The following is a 20,766-nucleotide window of genomic DNA, read 5'->3' on the forward strand; positions in this document are numbered from 1 at the left end:
ATCTCCATTGTTTACAATACTGGTCTTGTATCCATCAGCAAACTTGGACATAAAAACATTGGGATAAAACCTAGACAATACAGCTATTGATTAATAACATTAATCAAACACTGACAATCAATCACCAGAAGTCATGAGACACTCAAGTCTAATGTAACAGGTCCATCCAGATATGTAATATATTCAGCCCTTGAAAGTGGGGTGTCACTCGTTCTTTCAAAATTGCTGCAATGGATTTATCAAAGATTTTTTTAAATAGTAAAACTACAATAAAACTCTGTCAGTGGTTTCAACCTTTTATTCCCTGCTCACATACCATTTTAAGTAATCCCTTACTTAGGATGCCATAGGTGCTCTGTGGTTAGTAGGGGATTACTTAAGGTTATGTGTGAGTTGAAAAGAAAAGGTTGAGAACCACTGCTCTGATGGGAGTGTGTGCAAAAACAGAAGAGTTGTATGTGATGGAGATCGAGTCTGGGCATGAAATGCAGGGTTAGATCTTGCAGGACAAGGAGATTGGGTTGTTGAGAGGCTGAATGATGGGGAAAATCAGTGGGTATGTTCCTTCACTGACATGATGGGCAGTTGCGACTTGGTTAAAGATGAGGGGTTCTGGGAGAGAGCTTTGCTTGAGTGACAACACGGAAAGTGAGATAGTGAATCTGGAGATTATTTTGAATGTGGTTAATGAATGAGAATGAAGACCCACTCTTGCCTGATTTACGACCTACTCCATACTTCCAAATAATTTGTAATTATTTCTAATACAGAGTGATACAATTTCATTGGGCTTCTATTACTTCAAAATGGACATTTTGTTTTGTTGACATATCTAAATATTTAAGGACACCCTGAAATCCAGCTCTGTTGAAATTACAAGATTCAAGATTCCTTTATTGTGATGTATGAAGACAGAAAAGTTGTCAACTTTTGCCTGCCTTAAAGGCACACAAAATGATGTTGTCTGCTTTGTACAAGCCTCCCCCCCCCCCCCACCCCAAACATAATCAATAAATACATCATCAATAAGCTACAAACCTAATGTGGGCAAGATGTGTGCCTGTGGAACCATTATAAATATTGGGTCATATCTCTACCTTTTCTCACACTTCAACTATTGTTCTGTGTCATTGTTGCATAGAGCATTGGCTGATCTGCATGAATCTCCAAATACCTGCCCATACTTCAGAAAGTGGTAACACTTATGTCAGTGTTGTCCTAAATTTATCACTGTGGTAGTTTCCTTGCTTGGAGTTGTAGTAAATGAACATTTTATTGGGCTTGGCATTTATTACACTCTCATAAGGTGAGAGCTGGACTCTACAGATTGTTGATCATAAAATGAAACACAAATTACAATAATATTTTTCCACATGTCACATAGAAGGAGCAGTATCTGCTTTTGAATTTCATGAGGCCTCATATCATTTGACAGCATCTGTAGATCTACCCACTGGGGACAACTTTCTCGGCAATAATTTCCTTAGTCTGGCTGTTTCAGCCAATTGAATCTTGACCCATGGTTGCACAAGAGGCTAAATACCCATTGGAGGAATTTCCAGAAACTGGAATGGATTTGAAAGCAGGGATAGAAATATTAAGATTAAGGCATTGTTTAACTCAGAAGTAATGAAGGTCAAGAAGTTCATAGGTGATTGATGACACCAGCCACATGAGGCGCATGTGGCAAAGGGATCAAGACTATAACAGATCACAAGTCAATCTTGCGAGTTAAAGACAATGACGCCTCTCTTCCGGACGGACTGAGAAGAGCTGAAGAAAGCTCCATGTCCCCCTGATGAATGGGTCACCCGCATAGCTGCAGCCGAGGTAAGAATCCTATCCAAGGTGAGCCTACACAAGGCAGCGGGACCAGACAACATACCTGATTGGGGTACTGAAGGACGGCACACACCAGAATCAGAATCAGAATTTGTCATGAACATGTCACAAAATTTGTTGTTTTGCCACCGCAGCATCACAATGCAAACTTTTATCTAAACCACCATACCAAAAAATAAAAATAGTACAAGAAAAAGAAAGAGACAAAATAAGGTAGTGTCTGGGGTTCATTGATTATTCAGGAATGTGATGGCAGAGGGGAAGAAACTCTTTGTGCCACTGAGTGCTCATCTTTAGGCTCCTGTACCTTTTACCTGATGGTAGCAGAGTGAAGAGGGCATAGCCTGGGTGGTGGGGGTTCTTGATGATAGAGGCTGATTTCTTAAGATTCTCAGTGCAGTGAGGACTGATTCCCATGATGTTGCAAGGCGAGTTAACAACCCTGTAGAGTTTTTTCTTGCCATGACATCTCCATACTAGACAGCGATGCAACCAGCCAGAATGCTCTCCACGGTACACCTGTTGAAGCTTTTCAGAGTCTTCGGCATATGTATTGTCTGACTGTGGTGCAGACTTGAAAGGCCAACATGGCCTGTTACCGCTCCGTAAATGGTTATATAGTTATATGGTATGTGTGTTATGTCTGGTTGTATGTCTGTGTGTTTTGCACTGAGAACCGGAGAACGCTGTATTGTTGGGTTATACTTGAAAATAAACTTGACAACTTGATTTGACTTGACTTAACTAAACCTGTGCATCACACAGGTTACTGTCTCGCATCAGGGACTTGTAAAACAAACCAACACAAACATACCAACAATGAACTGAAAATATTTATTTTACATGATGCCATGAAGAATGAAGGAACTCTGACAGAAGACTAATTACTGGGCACAACCATTGCCCTGCATATTCTAACAAAGGCATATTCTACTGAAGCATTGCTGTTAGGAAGGGTGGAGTAACTAAGGAAAAAATATAGCAATTCATTGTTGGATAAAGAACAATCATTTCACATATTCGAAGGCTGAAGGAAGCCTTTTCTTTCGGATACCAAATCCAATTATTTTTTTTAAATTTCAGTCAGGCGTATAACTCTTTATATGCGACAGAATGTTTTCTGGCTCAATATATTCTTGAATCATTATAAAAAGTGTCATTACTTTTTCTCCCCAGTGAAACTGTGTTTAAAAAGCCCCAATCTCAGCGGTCCAAGATCTCTGTGGCTTGTGAGTGCCCTGGTTGTTTGTCTGACTAGAGGGATTAAGTCGGAAATGTGACACAGATGGATAACTTCCTGGAGGGGATGTAGCATTTGTATGAATGGTGCTGGCGTTAGAAGCTGGTGACAACAAGGGTGTGGTAATTTGTGGAGATGCAGCAAGACCAGTTAACATTTTGTTGGTTGGAACACCAGGCACCGTGCATGCCATGTTGGACAGGACCCTGTGAATAGGAGATGTCAGATTTGACAGGAGACTGGATGATGGCATGTTTGGGAGATAGCAGTGAGTGGATGGCATTACAGTAGATGCTATCCTGTCAAGAGGAATTCCCCTCAGAGCTGAGTTGGAGTATGCCAGTGCTGAGCCATTGAGGAAGGTTGGGTTTTGAAGAGTGTCCCTGCATGATAATTGTGCCCCATCTGCCAACTGTGGGAACAAAGCAGCTAAATGATAATGTGGCCAAGTGCAGGTCCGGTGAATCCAGGAAGACGATGAAGGCTCTATTTCAGATATATAGTTGCTGAGATGAGACACTAGACGATCCTTAAGCGGATCAGTGCTTTCAAGGCCTTGAAATTGTTCAAGTGAGCTGAGGTACCTTATGACTTCAGCAAGGCACTCTCTGAATCCCAAACTCCTGTAATCCACAGCCACCAAATGAGGATCAAAATAACCTATCAGGAAAATAATTACAGTCAGTCAATCGATGGAAAGTTATTCAATTATTTTACATTTTAATAGTAAACCCAACTTTAGAAAAATGAATGCATACAATTCAATAACGTTTATTGTTAAACACTCTCTTCTTTTATACGCCCCTGTTTATCAATAAATGAAGCATAAATTCAAGAAAGTAATTCTGATATAAAGTTGAGATTTTAAAGGCCTAAGTTATGGTGACCAATTAAATATTTAGAACCTGTGATTTGTGTTGACTCTCACGTCCATACATACGAGATAGACAACAGACTCGCCAAGGCAAATAGCGCCTTTGGAAGACTACACAAAAGAGTCTGGAAAAACAACCAACTGAAAAACCTCACAAAGATTAGCGTATACAGAGCCGTTGTCATACCCACACTCCTGTTCGGCTCCGAATCATGGGTCCTCTACCGGCATCACCTACGGCTCCTAGATAGATCAATGAAAGGGAGAAAAAACTGCACTGATTCAAAAGGACATGGGTGAATTTAGGAAAAGACCATTAAAAAAAAACACATTTTTAAAATCATTAAGTGCATTGAGGGGTGAGTTTGAAAAAAAAGATCTGTGTCCTGAAAAGGGACACAGATATAAATGGAGTAAATCTTGAAACCTCCTGTAATTATTTTACCGAGGTCTCAGAGATAATTTGCCACATTCTGTTCCAGATTCATTTGTCAAAGCATTAAAATTAATGAATTCTCAATTCAGAAGGTAATATGTTAAATGCATTGAGGCAGAGATACACAAACATATCCTGTATGTGTACATTTATCCTTTCTACAGTTGGATAGTGAAAAGTTGGGATTGAATGAAGGTTGAATGTGTAGATTTTGTTTTATTATTTGTTAATAAAGAAATGGTTTCTTTTGTATACAATTCAAAATTAAATACACTGTCATAATGGTGGAAGCACTACAAAATAGCATTTACAAGACTTCCAAATAGTCATGAAGGTGATGGAGGGACATCTGCAAGGTGCAAGCAGCAGAGTTTTAGTTGGATTTGGACATTATGTTAGCATGTACATGTGGGCTGAAGGGCCTGCATCTGTGCAATTCGATGATCTATGATGATGACAAAACTGGAACAATAACTCACTCACAACTGTCCGAAGTTGAGTTAGCCCTCATTATTCCTTTGCTGCATTGTCTAAATCAAGAATATCATGATGTTCTATCAACTGAACTGCACATTTGTATTACTTTATTTTTCTCTTGGGGCTGAGCAATTGCTCAGCAAAAGGAGGAGATGGCGCTCCTTCTGACTGAAAGCCTACAGATCACTCTTGGGCAAGGTGTAGTACCTGTTTAGCTTCCTAATCAGGGTCATGTGAGGCCATGGATTGCAGATGGTGGATGGTTATTTTTACAAGCAGATTCTACAAATTGTAATTTATGGTTGTAAAACTAAAAATGCTTGGCAGATGAATCTGCTGATCAATGGCCAGGGTTACCCATCCAGTATGGACAATGCAACAAAAGAAGGCAACGGGAAACAACTTGAATAATCATGAACTCAACATCGACTACGGTCTCAGCTCAAAGATGGAGCCTTTACCGAAGGAGAACAGGGGAGTCGACAACAAAAATTTGGAGGGTCAGAGGTCGTGACAGATGGAGAGACATGATCGCCCACACCGAATGGCAAGGCACCTGAATGATGATGACAGGAGGTTATTCAGCCCATCAAAGCTACTCTCTCTCTCTCTCTCTGAGCATTCCCAATGGTCTCATTCCCACACATTTCCCTGCAACCAATTCTCTCTCAAAGTCCATCAACTCCACTCTAATTCTCTTGCCACCCATCTATTCTAGGGCCAGTTTACATAGGGCTACAAGGAAAGCATGCACACCTCCATACAAACAGCACCAGAAGTTTGAACCTTTTCCCTGGGGCATGAGACAACAGCATTGTGCTGCATTGATTTAAGGATCATAGCCAGACACAATTACGACAGACTCAATGCAATAGATGTGAATGATAATTGATTCTTTACCTTCACTCCTTGGTTTGCTTTATCAAGTCTAATTCAGATAACCATGTGAAGCTTGGTAAGGTTCTAATCTCTGTTATTGTTTGTGTGCTTTTATTTCACTTTTAAACCTTTCAATTTTCTTCAGTTATCATTATGAGAACTCTCAGTGAAATTGCTGTTAATGGTAAGTGTCAAATTGTTTCATATTTTATAGTATCAATCTGCATCCACAAGAAACACAAAACCAATTTGTATAAATTGCAGAAGGAAAAGACTTTGGCCACTTCAGTCAGAATCAAAGCAGATTACAAAGACAAAATGATTGTATATTAATTTTTTTAAGTTCCATACTGTGACAGATTATGTTGTGTTTGTATTGTATATAGATATAATTTTGGGAGATAAATTGGGACAGGCATTTTAGTGTAGGTCACATACAAACAATTTAAAATAGAGCTTATTTAAAATACTGGAGCTCTGTTCAAGCTCGACAGGCTGGCGCCAAGAGTCTTTGCAAAAGCTTTGGAGAGTGGCCAAGAGACTTCACGAATGGATTGTTGTTTACAAAAAGGCAAGAGATGAAAGAACTTGTCAGAGCACTAGGCTGTCTGGAGTGGAATTTGCTGTTCTAAGAGTGTCATGTTGTTTTGCAAGCAGAGAGAGTAAAACAGGCTTTTTCTCAGAGAGAGAGAGAGAGAGAGAGAGGGAATTCAGTTCTGCAGTTTTACAGTCAGCAGCAGCAGCTGGGACTGGAACAGGACAAGCTGGAAAGCTTGTGGAAAAACCCCATATGGAAGATGGGTTGTGAGTTCTTAGTTCAGCCTGGTCAAAGCCCTTGTGGTTCATAGAAGACTAGAGGACTGGCTACCTAATGTTTCACTGGAAATAAGGGAAACAAAAAGGAACTCTGTGGTGACCTGAAAGAAAGAGGTTATCATCTGGAGAACCCTGAGGGGGCAAGTTTCGTCAGCAAGGCATTGAAGTGGCTGATTAAAAGGAATCAGTTGTGGGTGTCCAATGAACAACAAATCTCTCTCTGAAAACTGACAAGAACCTTCCTGAGTGGTAACCATTTACCTTTCAAGCACCAAAGCCTGGTGAACTTCATAAATGTTAAATTCTGTGCACAATATAAGAATTGCCTGCAACCAGTGAACTTGGAGGAATGACAAGTGAGATTGGGCTGTGAATCAAAGAACTTTTCTGAACTTACGCACACATTATATACACATATGCTTAAAATTAGAAGGGGATTAAGTTAGGTTAGTTAAGTCAAAAGAGATAAGTTAAAGAATGATTCTGTTTTCATGTTTAAAGATAGTTAAAAGCAACTTTTGTTTAAGTAACCATTTGTCTTGGTGAATATCTATTGCTGCTGGGTTTTGGAGTCCTCTGGGCTCATATCAGTATAATCTTCAACACACAGATTCAATCCTTTGACCAGATAAACACAGTAATTGATCTGTATTTATTGCTCTTTATATGAGATTGAGGATCACTTGCTTTTGTCTAGATCTGAAGAGCAAAAAATGTTTATGTGTGATTTCTTTTAACACGGTCTTGGTCCAGCCAGTGTAGCTGTTACTTTATAGCTCCTGTGACCACTGTTCAATCCTGACTCCCTTCGCAATTTGGGTGAAGTTTGATGTCTGTCCTGTGTCTGTGTGAATTTTCTCCAACATTTCAAAGACTTGGAGGTTGATAGGTGAACTGGCCACTGTGGATTACCCTCCAGAATTGGAATTACACTCTGTGACCCAGCATAGACCTGATGGGCAAGAATGGCCTCCTTCTATGCCATAGCAAAGTGTGTGTGAGTGTGTGCACTTTCATTTTTTTTGGCACAGAGGGTGGTATGACATGGAATGAGTGCCAGAGGAAGCAATGTTTAATAGACTTTTGGATAGCTCTATGGATAGGATAGCTTTAGAGGGATATGGGTCAAGCGCAGGCAAGTACGTCAAACTCAGATAGGAAACTTGGACAGCATGGATGAGTTGGGCCAAAGGGCTTCTTTCTGTGCTGACTGTAGTTCATACACAAATTCACTCAGTAACCCTCTCTCCTTCTTTACTTTCTTATTTTTGCATCCCCTCTAACAGTTTCCTTGCATTTTGTTCCCTCTCAGCTCCTTGACCCTGTCGTCTCCATGCTTGGTGCCTACCTCCAGTCAGCTCACCTTCCCTCCCACTCTCCTGGCTACTTGCTCTCTCCCAGCAAGAGGCCACCTCACAGACAGCAGCCTTCCTGATTGTCCGTGAACCTTCTCACCAGCGTCATCTCTCAGATTGGTATCACCCCAGTGCGGTCCACAAACCCTGCACCCCCCATAGTGATGCCAGTGCTTCCCACAGGTTACAGCAACTCACAAGCTATGGCCCAGCCAAGACTCCCTGAAGCTCACCCAGAAAATCTAACATTTAATTTTAATTTAATTTCACTTCGGCCCATGAGTCCGCGCCACTCAATTTATACCCAATTAACCTGCACTCCTGGAATGTTTCGAACGATCGAATGAAACCAGAGCCCCTGGGGAAAATCCACGCAGACATAGGGAGAATGTAACAACTCCTTACAGACAGCATGGGATTCGAACCCTTGTCCCAATCGCATTACGCTAACTGCTACACCAACCGTGGTGCCCAATTAACCAGTTTCAAAGGAAACCATCATGACCACATCTTATTATGCAGGCCATATCCACTTGGAACATACAGGGGCACATGCTCAATTAAATTTCAAGACAATACTCTGTGACCTACTGTTACAGATCCATGCCTGGAGTCACAGCTGGGAGAACTTGCAATGGATCAATAGAGTAGCATTCGCTGAAACTAGCAAAGTACAATTTTCACGTAACTTGTAAAAGCACAATCAAAGTTATAAACAATTTTGTTTTAATCTTTAAAAAAGGATATGGAATTTCCAGTTTTAGGAATTTGACCTGACAATGTGGGAATTTGTCTTCTGCAGTCTAAAGTGGGTGACATCAAGCGACAGTTCAAAGCCCTGAAGACTTTGTCACTTTCTTCAATGAGAGAGCAAGCCCTTTATTTCTTCACTCTGGGATCCACCTGCCATCTATTTAGTAATTAAGAATATTTAAATTCTTGACATTCAGAGCCACTGTCCCACAATCCTTACTTCACTGCTAGTTAAAATAGACTAAAGGTCATAAGTCAATCACAAGTAAAGATATCCATTTGGTCCTATTTCCATACCTTGCCCACATTTCTTTGCTAAAACTCTATATTACTCCAGAAGGTCACAAAGTATTGATATAAAAATTCAAATGAATAATGGCATATATGCAGAAATTATTTTATAGATCTTAGAAACTAACTTAATTTTTCAATTCTCTTATTTTAATCCAATATGTACGTTAAGTACAGTGGAGTGGATTTTAAAGACATGTCAAATCATAAATTTTAAAGAGTGCATTCTCTGTGAGCCTGATAATGGAGGGAGGGGGAGTATGAATGGCTGTGTTAACCAAGGAGCAGGTTGAGAAGTATAAGCACAAGTAGATTATCACGATCATATTCATCGGCATTTGAGAGATAATCCGAAATTGAAGTACATTAATCTTATACGTTTGGAATCTCTCATTTGAATAAAACTTCCACAATTTGGCTGACTCTAGGAAATATATTAAATGTTCAGTTATTTTCCAGGTGAACTAAAGAAATAGAATTAGGAGTAGGCCTTTCTGCCCCTTGTACTGCTATTCAGTAAGGTCATGGCTGATCTTTTACCTCAATTCAGTTTCCAGAATGAATTGCAGATCTCTTAATATCTAAAAATCTATCCATCTCAGTGTTAAATGTACAAAGTGCAGTCTCCACTATCTTCTTGGTATAGAATTCCTAATATTCCCAAAGCATGTCTGTTACTACAAGGAAAGTTTAGACAATCAGTCAGCAAAAATGAAAAGGGAAGTTATTTATCTTGTCAGTTTGTTCCATTCAATCTGGGTGTTTCTATAAAAGCCGTTTGTCAAGGAGACATGATCCAACTACCAGAGAACACAGTGAACATCTAAAGCAGTTCACAAAATCGTTTCTGTTGATAATACTTCATTTAATCCAATTTCTTTTTTGACAACTTGTAGTTTTCAAACCAACCAACTTTTATGTCTTATTGCTGCACATTAACCATATGAAATCTGTTCATTCTGCAGTCTTCCTTCACAGAGCAATTCATAGGAAGTGAGGGCTTGAGATTAAAAACACAACTAAAAATCTTAGAACCACATAATTGTCATGGCACATCGGCCCACTGAGTCCCTTGCCAGTCTCAGGGAATAATTTCACCCATCTCATTTCCCTGCGCTTTTCACTCAGCACTGATTGGATTTAGATTTTAGATGTCAGATTTCAGATTTATTGTCAAAGTACATACATACCTGAGATTCCTTTTTCCTGCGGGCACAGCAGAATTACCACTTATTGGCAGTGCAGAAAAACTGTACATAGCGTAAACATGTAAACAAATAAAGAACTGCAAACAGATAATGATGTAAACAAACTGACTGTGCAATTCAGAGAGAACAAAAAGAAAATCAATAAGATGTACAAGTAAGAGTCCTTAAATGAGTCTCTGATTGAGTTTGTCATTGAGGAGTCTGATAGTAGAGGGGTAGCAGCTGTTCTTGAACCTGGTGGTGTGAGTCTTATTAGACCTATACCTCTTTCCTGAAGGTAGCAGTGAGAACAAAGCATGTGCTGCGTGGTGTGGGTCTTTGATGATTGTTGATGCTCTCTGACAGCAGCGTTCCCAGTAGATGTACTCAATAGTGGGCAGGGTTTTGCCTGTGATTTCTGGGCTGTGTCCACTTCCTTTTGGAGGGCTTTACGGTCAAGGGTATTGGTGTTCCCATACCAGACCGTGATGTAACTGGTCGGCAAACTTTCCACCACACCTTTGTAGAAATTTGCCAGGGTTTCTGAGGTCATACCAAACCTCTGCAAACTCTTGAGGAAGTAGAGGCACTGATGTACATTCTTCATGATGCCATTGGTGTGCTGGGTCCAGGAAAGATCTTCTGAGATAGTGACTCCCAAGAACTTAACATTTGCTCATCCTCTCCACCTCTGATCCCTCAATGATCACTAGATTGTCTACCTTTGGTTTTCCTTTCCTGAAGTCAACAATCAGCTCCTTAGTTTTGGTGACACTGAGTGCAAAATTGTTGTTGTTGTTGAACCATTCAGCCTAGTTTTCAATCTCCATCCTGTTCGCTGACTCATCCCCTTCCTTTATACAACCCACCACTGTGGTATCGTCAGCAAATTTGTAAATGGCGTTGTTGTACCGAGCCACATAGTCATAGATGTAAAGTGAGTAGAACAGGGGGTAAGAACACAGCCCTGTGGTGCTCCGGTACTGATGGAGATTGTGAAGAATTTCTTACCTATCTTCACTGATTGTGGTCTGGAGGGGAGGAAATCCATGATCCAATTACACAGTTGGGTGTTAATTCCCAGGTCTTGGTGTTTGCTGATCAGTTTTCAGGGGCTTATGGCTGATGGTGTTAAATGCTGAACTGTAGTCGATCAAGAGCATCCTGATGTATGTGTCTATGCTGTCCAGGTGTTCCATGGCTTTGTGAAGAACTAGAGGTAGATATGTAGATATGTTACTACAATAGGCAAACTGGAGTGAATCCATGTCAGCGCTCAGACAGGAGTTGATCTGCTTCATCACCAACCTTTCAAAACACTTCATCACTGTTGATGCTTCTGGTCGATAGTCTTAAGGCAGGTTAGTACCCTCTTTTTGGGCACTGGTATGATTGATGCCTGTTTAAAACAGGTGGGTACCATTCCCTGCTGGAGTGAGATATTGAAGATATCCGTGAATACCTTGGTAAGATGGTCAGCACCAATCTTTAATACTCGGCCAGCTACTCCATCTGGGTCAGATGCTTTCCTCTAATTCACTTTCCTGAAGGCAGCACACAAGTCATCTTCAGATATAGTCAGGATGGGGTCATCAGGGGACATGAGGGTGAGGAGGGGTGGTTCTTCATTATTACTGTCATCAAATCAGGTGTTGAAGGCACTGAGTTCCTCTGGGAGAGAAGCTTTACTGGATTTGGTTTTGTAACAGGTTATGACATTTAGGCCCTGCCACAGCTGTTAGGTGTCCCTTGTTTCCATTTTCAACTGGAATCTTCACTTCATCCAGAGATACCTGCTGCTGCTGTACTGATCTGGATCTGCGGACTTAAATGCCTGTGATCTGGCTCTCAACAGGTTCCGGATTTCATTGTTTATCCAAAATTTCTGCTTAGGGAAAACCATGAATGATTTGGTGGGGACTCACTTGTCTACAGTTGTTTTTATAAAATATGTGACAACTACTCATTCAGATTCTCAGCAGAGTCCTGCTGCCTTGAGGAAGTCCTGTAACTATTCTTCAGCCTCCTGCGACCACCCTCTAGTAGTCCTGAACTCCAGAGCCTCTCTTTTTAGGCCTTGTCTGTATGAAGGTAGAAGGAGCACTGCCAGGTGATCAGATTTGCCAAAGAGGTCTCAGAAAAGAACAATAGGCTTTCCTTATCCTGGTGTAGCAGTGATCAAGTGTGCTTGGACCTCTGGTACAGCAGGTCACAGGCTGGTGGCAGTTAGGTAGGGATTTTTTTTGACACAGGCCTAGCTAAAGTCACCAACTTAGATTTGTAGTGCATCGGGCTGGGCTGTCTCTTGTTTACTGGAACTTACTCTGATTGATTCTGTTTTAATCATCCTTTCTCTTTTGAGTTCCAGAACACAACAATTTTCTCCTTTATCCACACTGTGTGTTTGACCCAAAACAGGAACTGCTAATGGGAATAGGTTTCTTCTACTTACAGAGTGTACCAGCCATGGCCTTGTGCACCACAAATCAAATCTCACCTTAACCTTCCTTGCTCCAAAGAAAACAATTCTTGCTTCTAACCTTATAATTGTCGTTTTTGTGCCTCAGAGCCAAAGTTACATAAAAATCATTGCAGTTAACAACACCATAAGTAAGTACAATCTTAACTACTTAAAACCCAATACTCTCTCATCATTTTAAGTACTCAGAGGCTAATTCGTACTCTAATCCTAACTTACAGAGCACATTGGTGGCACATAAGGCACAAATCACTGTTAAAGTGACAAAAGCCCTCTAATATTAAGAGCAGCAATTTTATCCTACTTTTTCCCCAGAGACGATAAACAGGAATAGAAGAAAATAGGCCAAAATAAGGGCAGATCTACCTCAAGTCCTTTTCTGTGCTTGTTCTCTATACTCAGTTCTGCTATCTCAAAAATTAAATTACTGTGCTTACTTCGGCAGCACTTATACTAAAATTGGAACGACACAGAGAAGATTAGCGTGCCCCCTGCACAAGGGTGACACGCAAATTCGTGAAGCGATACATAGTTTAAAAAAAATTAAACTACTTCCTCTTTGATCCAATGATCCAACCTCCACAACTCTCCAGTGAAGAAAATTTCAGATATGCACCAATGATGCGGCGAGTTCCTACTTACCTCCGTTTTGAATAACTGCCCCCTAACCATGGATCTATGTCCTCTTGTTGGAGATCCTCCCACTAGTTGAAGCCTTTCATAATTTAACATGTCATGCCCCCTTGCCCCTTTGAATTTATAAGAGTTTCAACACAGTTTATGACAATTTTAATATCTTAACAGATTTCTTATGTAATGGCATAAAATAGCTGTGATGTGTCTTAGATTTAAAACAAATAAACACAGTGTATTTCAATCTTACCTTTGCCCCCTATTGAACGTAGCAATTTCAAATGATCCACAGTCATCTGGAGGATCTCAGCTTTTTCCAGCTTTGATGATCCCTGTTTAATGGAATAAGGAAACCTCCATTTACATTAATTGTAAGATGGAAAATTAATGAGAAACAGTTTCAACTGCTCTGAATACTAAATGAATGAGTCAATATTTTCTTCAGGCCCTGTGATAGTACAGATCTATCACCAATGTATATAGTGTATATAGTTACAGTATCTAGACTGTGCTTACAGCGATTGGCTGAGAGCTAAGCCACGCCTACTGTTTGGGCCTTAAAGGGTTGTGTCCCTAGCCAGGTCGGATCATTCCGGACTGGTCGGCCACCTGTGAGGAGCTCCTGTCTTTTGCTAATAAAAGCCTTGGTTTGGATCAACAAGTCTTTGGTTCATTTGACGAGCCCTACAGGGAGTAAATGAATGAACCATTGAATGAATGAAATATTTAATGGAGAATAGAATTGTGACTTTCTGTGCTGAAATCTGCAAGAGACACATCTCCAATCCTTACTTAAAAAAATATATATTTCTGAATAATTTGTGATACACCTACTGAAGGCAAACAATATCTTAGCAAACAATGCTGAGAATGAGTATATAGTGAGTTTTCAAAAGTGTAGTCGAAATTGAGGAGGGATCTGCAAAACTATTTTGGTACAGATAGATATAAAAATGAAAATTCTGTCAATGAAGCCACAGGCAGATCTTGACAGAAGGAATGATGTCCTTGGAGCTTGAAATTAATGACAGGTGGATTACATAAGCTCATGATTATGTGGCACTGCTAATCAGGGATCATATCACAGCAGCAAAAATGAAGGATGATGTTGAAGAATCCTGGACTAAGTCATTCTGGGTTGAAGGGCCTGTATGGTGGTTGCAGTTAGTGCAATGCCATTATTGTGCAAGCTACCTGAGTTCAAATCTGGTGCTGTCAGTAACGAGTTTGTATGTTCTCATGTGTCCGCGTGGGTTTTCTCTGGTTTCCTCCCACATTTGAAGGGATGCAGGGGTTAGTAGGTTAATTGGTCGCAGTTGGGCAGCGCAGGCTCATGGGCTGGAAGGGCTTGTTTTCATGTTGTATCTCAATACTAAACTATAAAGTTTCCAAAAGAAAACTGCAGATTTATTCTTCTGTAAGCAGTAGGATATATAGATTGGTGGAAAAAATGATGTTGGATTAACTTCAAAAACATTAAGTTAATGGCTATTTGAAGATATGAAGATGGTGAAACTATGAAATTAAAACAGAAAATTCTGGAAAGCTCAGCAGGTCCAAGCAGTGTCTGTGGATCTGCATTGTATTTGTTTGTTCTTTTATAATGATGATGTTTTGTTCTAAATAGTTACAACAAACCAAAAACCATAAAGTGAAATCTGTGTTTCTGTTTCATAATTGTCAGGGTTCCTTCCAACAGCAGACATGAGGTTAAGTTGTGAATTGTTTCATTTGTACACTTTGAGAACACTGTGAAATTGCAACAGCAAGCTGTCCTGCTATCCCTGCACCACTGCTGTGGTCAGGAAAAAGCATTGTGCAGAGTTCTATAAAATAATGAAACTTTATGGTCTTTAGAAAATAGTTTTCCAAGTTGACCTTTACATGAAAGTTTGGAAAGTTCACTTGGAATTGGCAGAATCACATCATCTCCTCATAATTTCAACCGTTGAAGATAAGAAACCTGAACTACTTGGCTTCAGTGACACTGGACAATGTACAGTTTTAATTACTGGAACATCAAGACAACATAATAGGAATACAAATATCACAGCACAACTCCTCCTACAGATTCAATTGAAATGGAGTGAGATTTTATAATGAAGTAGATATTGTCTTTGACAGAGTGAAGCAACTTCACTCATGGAATCTACAGCCCACATTTTTCCTCCTTTGTGTGGCCGGAGGTACGAATGAAAAATGTTCTGTACCGCAGTGCAATGGAGTTTAATTATCCTGTACATGTTGCAATGCCATTTTAATTATGAGAACTATATGAAGAAATAATGCAAAGTTACCTTTCCAATTTACACAATGCTTTAATCTAGATATTTTGCACGAGGATAAACAATTTCAATTGAGTTTTTTAAAATCACATTTCCCCTCCCTATATCTAAACAAGATGATCCTGTCTAATTAATGAGCATATGAATTGAATGATGACTCTCAGGCATCAGACATGAGACCCCGTTAGCATCAACACCACCTACAACTTTAAATTGTGATAGTAATCCATGAACGGGCCTCACATCTTATCAAATACAAACCTTCTATCTTTAATGTTGCATCTAATTTTTTCCAAACTTAAAGACATAATATCATGTAACCATTGTAGGTGCAGAGTTAATTAGATTAACAGTAGGTTTTTTTTCCTTTTTTTTTCTTTTTGATGTTTAGTTTTTTAAATTAATTGAGACATCTAGATCAGTGGTTCTCAACCTTTTTCTTTCCACTCACATACCACTTTAAGTATTCCCTTTGCCATAGGTGCTCTGTGATTAGAAGGGGATTGCTTCAGGTGGTATGTGAGTGGAAAGAAAGTTTGAAAACCGCTGTTTTAATCGTGCCTAATTGACTTGTTATGTGCACGGTTTCATAGCTCCAAAGGAAATGGACCAATGACAATTTTTCTCAAGCAAAACATTTCAGTAACAATTGGGTCTAGAGCAGTGATTCTCAACCTTTCCTTCCCACTCACATTCCACCTGAAGCAATCCCTTACTAATCACAGAGCAGCGATGGCATAGGGATTACTTAAAGTGGGATGGGAGAAGAAAGAAAAAAGTTGAGAACCACTGATCTAGATCAACGGGGATTAATACCAATTTTTTTTTCTTCAATTATTACAGAACAAGATTCCTACTTTGGTTGTTACCCCCCCCCCTGTATAAATAATGACATTTTAGTTGTACTTTATATATATGTTCTATTTAACATTAATGTTTAACTTATACTTTTATGATGTTTTAACTTATGTTGGATATGATTTATGCCATGCTTTTAATTAAGATTATATGTACTTTGATTTTCTTAAAAAAACAATAAAAATATTTTAAAAAGAAAGATCACATTTCTTCATTTCATTAATTACCTGTTTTTCAAAAGCTGTAGGGACCAAACGACGGAGTTCACATAAACTATTGTTAATCCTGTCCCGTCTTCTTTTTTCAATAATCTAATATGGAACATATTTAAATATATATTTAATTTAAATCCAACCAGCATTTTGCCACTCAGAAATGACCATTTCAGTACTTACTCCACGCCTCTTCTTTCTTGCCAAAATGTGAGAAGTTGTAGTTGGTGAAGTTGATCTGGTTACAGGGCTGAAAAAATAAATCTATTTTAACTTAATGCCTTTATGTACATGCGATAACACAGGGGCAATTTTCTATGACACAAATGATACGTCGGGGTACAAGGATCCAGCCTTGCTAAAGTAGGCACGTCAGCACCTCTACTTCCACAGGAGTCTGTGGAGGTTTGGCATAATATTGGAAACCCTGGCAAATTTCTACAGATGTGCGGTGGAAAGTAGGCTGACTAGCTGCATCACAGTCTGGTGTGGGGGCACTGAGTGTAAAGCTTTGCAAAAGGTAATGGACACAGCTCAAGGCATCATGGGCAAAACCTTCCCCACTATCAAGAACATCTTCAGGAATGCTGCCATTGGAGGGCAGCAGCAATAATCAAGGATCCACATCAGCATATGCTCTGTTCTCACTGCCACCATTAAGAAAGAGGTAGAGGTACCACAAGACATGCTCCACCAGGTTCAGCAACAGCTGCTACCCATCCACCATCAGACCCCTCAGCAACGAACTCAATCGGGGACTCATTTAAGGACTCGTACTTTATTGATTTGTTTTCTCTGTATTGCAATCAGATTGTTTACATTTATTTGTTTACACATAAATGTTGAGTACAGTTTTCTTCTGCACTACCAATAAGTGGTAATTCTGCCATGCCTGCAGGAAAAAGAATCTCAGGGTTGTATCTGATGTCATGCATGTACTCCGACAATTTGCCTTGGCGAGATAGACAACAGACTCGCCAAGGCAAATAGCGCCTTTGGAAGACTACACAAAAAAGTCTGGAAAAACAACCAACTGAAAAACCTCACAAAGATTAGCGTATACAGAGCCGTTGTCATACCCATACTCCTGTTCAGCTCCGAATCATGGGTCCTCTACTGGCATCACCTACGGCTCCTAGAACGCTTCCACCAGCGTTGTCTCCGCTCCATCCTCAACATTCATTGGAGCGACTTCATCTCCAACATCGAAGTACTCGAGATGGCAGAGGCCGACAGCATCGAATCCATGCTGCTGAAGATCAAACTGCGCTGGGTAGGTCACGTCTCCAGAATGGAGGACAATCACCTTCCCAAGATCGTGTTATATGGCTAGCTCTCCACTGGCCACCGAAACAGAGGTGCACCAAAGAAGAGGTACAAGGACTGCCTAAAGAAATCTCTTGGTGCCTGCCACATTGACCACCGCCAGTGGGCTGATCTCACCTCAAACCGTGCATCTTGGCGCCTCACCATTGTTAGGTCTGCTTTGTTCATGAATGAGTGAGACAAACACCAGACTGAGTCGAAATCAGGGTTCTTTGTTCTTTATTACCGGATTGTAACACTTGCGACTAACAATGTTAGTCGGAGAATGCATTCTGCCGTTATCAGCAAAATGATGATTTTTTATACCCTTGGATACGTGCTTAGAACATCATCATATCATTACTTGTCCAATGACTAAAACTGTTGCTATCCTTTCCCTGCTAGCTTCCTGCCTCTCAATCCATCAATGTCTCTCTTATCTTGTAAGCACAAGGATGCATTCACATCTTGTTACAGCCCTGCACAGGGTAACTCCTTACACATTCCCATCTCATGATGTTTTACCTAACAGGAGTACAAGGACACCTCCCCTTCTTGTTACAGCCCTGCACAGGGTAACTCCTTACACATTCCCATCTCATGATGTTTTACCTTACACCGTTCGGCGGGCAGCAACCTCCTTTGAAGAAGACCACAGAGGCCACCTCACTAACAAAAGACAAAGGAGGAAAAACCCAACACCTAACCCCAACCCACCAATTTTCCCTTGCAACCGTGTCTGCCTGTCCCGCATCGGACTTGTCAGCCACAAACGAGCCTGCAGCTGACGTGGACATTACCTACCCCTCCATAAATCTTCATCCGCGAAGCCAAGCCAAAGAAGACTCCGACAATAAATCAGAAATATGAAAGAATGCATTAGCTAGTTGCTAACATATCATATTTTAAAATGTTACCAAAATATCTAAAATTCAAATAAACTGCAGGCGGTGGAAATGTGAAAGAATTTTTTTTAAAAAAAGCTCAGCATTTCAGGCAGCAAAGGGAAACAGTTCATTTTTCTGTTGCAAGACTCTATCAGAACTGGGAAAAAGAGAAAATGAGCCAACAACAAGCAGTGGGAGGGCCTGAGTGGGTCAGTCAGGCATCCACTGACAGAGTAAAACACTAAACTCTGCAGACACCATGATTTGAAGTAAAAACACAAAGTTGGAGAAACTCAGCTGGACAGACAGTGTTCTTTATCTAGCAAAGATAAAGATACATAGCCAACGTTTTGGAGTCAAGTCTAAATGAAAGGTGGACTGACCCTCAAGGTTTCAGCATTTGCAGTTGTTGTTTATCAAGGGAGAAAACTAATTTCCAGTCTTAAAGCTGGGGGGGGGGGGTCATCAATCCTGACAAAGGGTCTCAGACCCGAAACTTGTGGTTCTCTTCCCACAGTTGTTGACTGTCTGCGGTGTTGCCAGAATTTTCCGATGTTTACAAGAAAATATCTTTTTCCCCAATTTGAGTCATGTATCAAGAAGGCAGAAATGGTATCGAAAGCAGGCTGCAACATAAACGGGGGGGGGGGGGGGGGTAGATTTAGAGCCGTCTTGGCTGATCTGGAGTCATTACTATTTATCTGAAACTTGACCCAGAAACAATGACATTTCTGCTGACTTTAACCCTTCAAAGGGTTAAACAACCACGAGCCCCCAGAATAAATCAAAGGTAGTTTCCAAGTTGGTGACATTTCCGAAAACTGACGGGCGAGAAGGACTGGGTCAAATATCGGAGCCGGAGACGAGCTGAAGTTACTCACCAGTAATATTCCTCTCTGCCCACGTCGATCGTCTCCTCCAGGTCACTGTCCGAGGACGTTTCATCGGAAAGCCGCTTCATTGCGCCGCTCTTCTTCCAGCAGGTCTGCGTCCACCGTTGAAGCCCCGCAGGTGCGGATGGGTCCGGCTTCCTCCAACCCCGGGGTTGCGAATCTCGGGGCAGCTTTTCATGCGTGGCCGGCCGCCGAGGTGCGGAAGGGAGAGTTCTGGGCGGACGGAGCTCCGGGTCGGGGGAGATCCCGGCCAAGTTGCCGTCTCCTCCCCGGCTCCGCGCTGCGTTGTTCTCAGCTGGAGTGGCGATGGCTCGGGCTGGCTTCTCAACGCTGGTTTTCTTCCCCCGCCAGGCTTTTCCTGCGGCTTGATCGCTCTCATGTGGTCTCTTTGATTTTTTTTTCCTTCTGACCAAGTCACCCTGGCTGACGCCCAGATTTCAGTCCCTCTTCCTCCCTCTTCTGTCGCTTTCTGCCCCTCTCTGAAGTTTCTTCTGCAGGGTTAAGTCACTTCCACGAAGTTTCTTCTGCAGCCTTAGTCACTTCCAAAGCCCGACGACGGCAGACACCCCGTCCCCTTCCACGGACTTTCTCTTTTTCACTCCGTCTGCGTCCGCTGTTCCTTGGATTTGGCAGGAGTCTGACTTCTGTCCATTTTCCAAAATAAATCGTCACCGGCAACTCATTGCAAGCGAGGGCAGGTGGATCAGGCTCTCACCTCTGCCTCTCCCCGCAAAGCAGGTTATGCATTGATCTCAAAGGTGCAGCAGGAGGAGCGAGAGGTGGGATTTGACCCGGGAGCCGGAGATCCGTGACATCCACCAGCGAGCGTGCGGCCGGACAGTGCAGCAGTCTCACAGCACGCTCCTCAACGACACGCGGCACCCGGGAGTCCAGACACACTCGCACATAAGACAGACACACAGCCGCACACACGTATAGGCACACACACACACTCACACAGACAGATAGACACAGACAGACGCACACAAGCACACACGCACAGCCACACACAGACACACACACGCTCAGACACACACTCACACAGACAGACGCACAGCCACACA

General features: G+C 41.3%; 1 protein-coding gene and 1 non-coding gene across 2 annotated transcripts; one reads left to right on the forward strand and one right to left on the reverse strand.

Annotated features, from left to right (window-relative positions):
- Positions 1-2,662: 2,662 nt before the first annotated feature.
- On the reverse strand, positions 2,663-20,537 carry LOC138741521 (hairy/enhancer-of-split related with YRPW motif protein 2-like). Its single transcript, XM_069895751.1, has 5 exons — positions 19,691-20,537; positions 16,801-16,867; positions 16,633-16,716; positions 13,513-13,594; positions 2,663-3,742 (listed from the first exon to the last, which is right to left on the reverse strand). The coding sequence occupies exons 1-5, from the start codon at positions 19,768-19,770 to the stop codon at positions 3,030-3,032; spliced, it is 1,026 nt and encodes a 341-aa protein (XP_069751852.1). The 5' UTR covers positions 19,771-20,537; the 3' UTR covers positions 2,663-3,029.
- On the forward strand, positions 13,059-13,165 carry LOC138742171 (U6 spliceosomal RNA). The gene has a single exon (XR_011343964.1). It is a non-coding gene; the product is annotated as a U6 spliceosomal RNA (small nuclear RNA).
- Positions 20,538-20,766: the final 229 nt, after the last annotated feature.

This window comes from Narcine bancroftii, chromosome 8, assembly GCF_036971445.1.
Source record: "Narcine bancroftii isolate sNarBan1 chromosome 8, sNarBan1.hap1, whole genome shotgun sequence".
NCBI classification, from domain to species: Eukaryota; Metazoa; Chordata; class Chondrichthyes; order Torpediniformes; family Narcinidae; genus Narcine; species Narcine bancroftii.

What these genes read in the sequence shown, in the direction of transcription:
- LOC138741521 (XM_069895751.1), bottom strand. Translation starts at nt 19,770, where the DNA reads ATGAAGCGGCTTTCCGATGAAACGTCCTCGGACAGTGACCTGGAGGAG. An exon ending in CTACAGCTTTTGAAAAACAG is followed by an intron (nt 13,595 to 16,632) that starts GTAATTAATGAA and finishes TCCATTAAACAG; the next exon opens with GGATCATCAAAGCTGGAAAA. An exon ending in ACGTTCAATAGGGGGCAAAG is followed by an intron (nt 3,743 to 13,512) that starts GTAAGATTGAAA and finishes TTTTCCTGATAG; the next exon opens with GTTATTTTGATCCTCATTTG.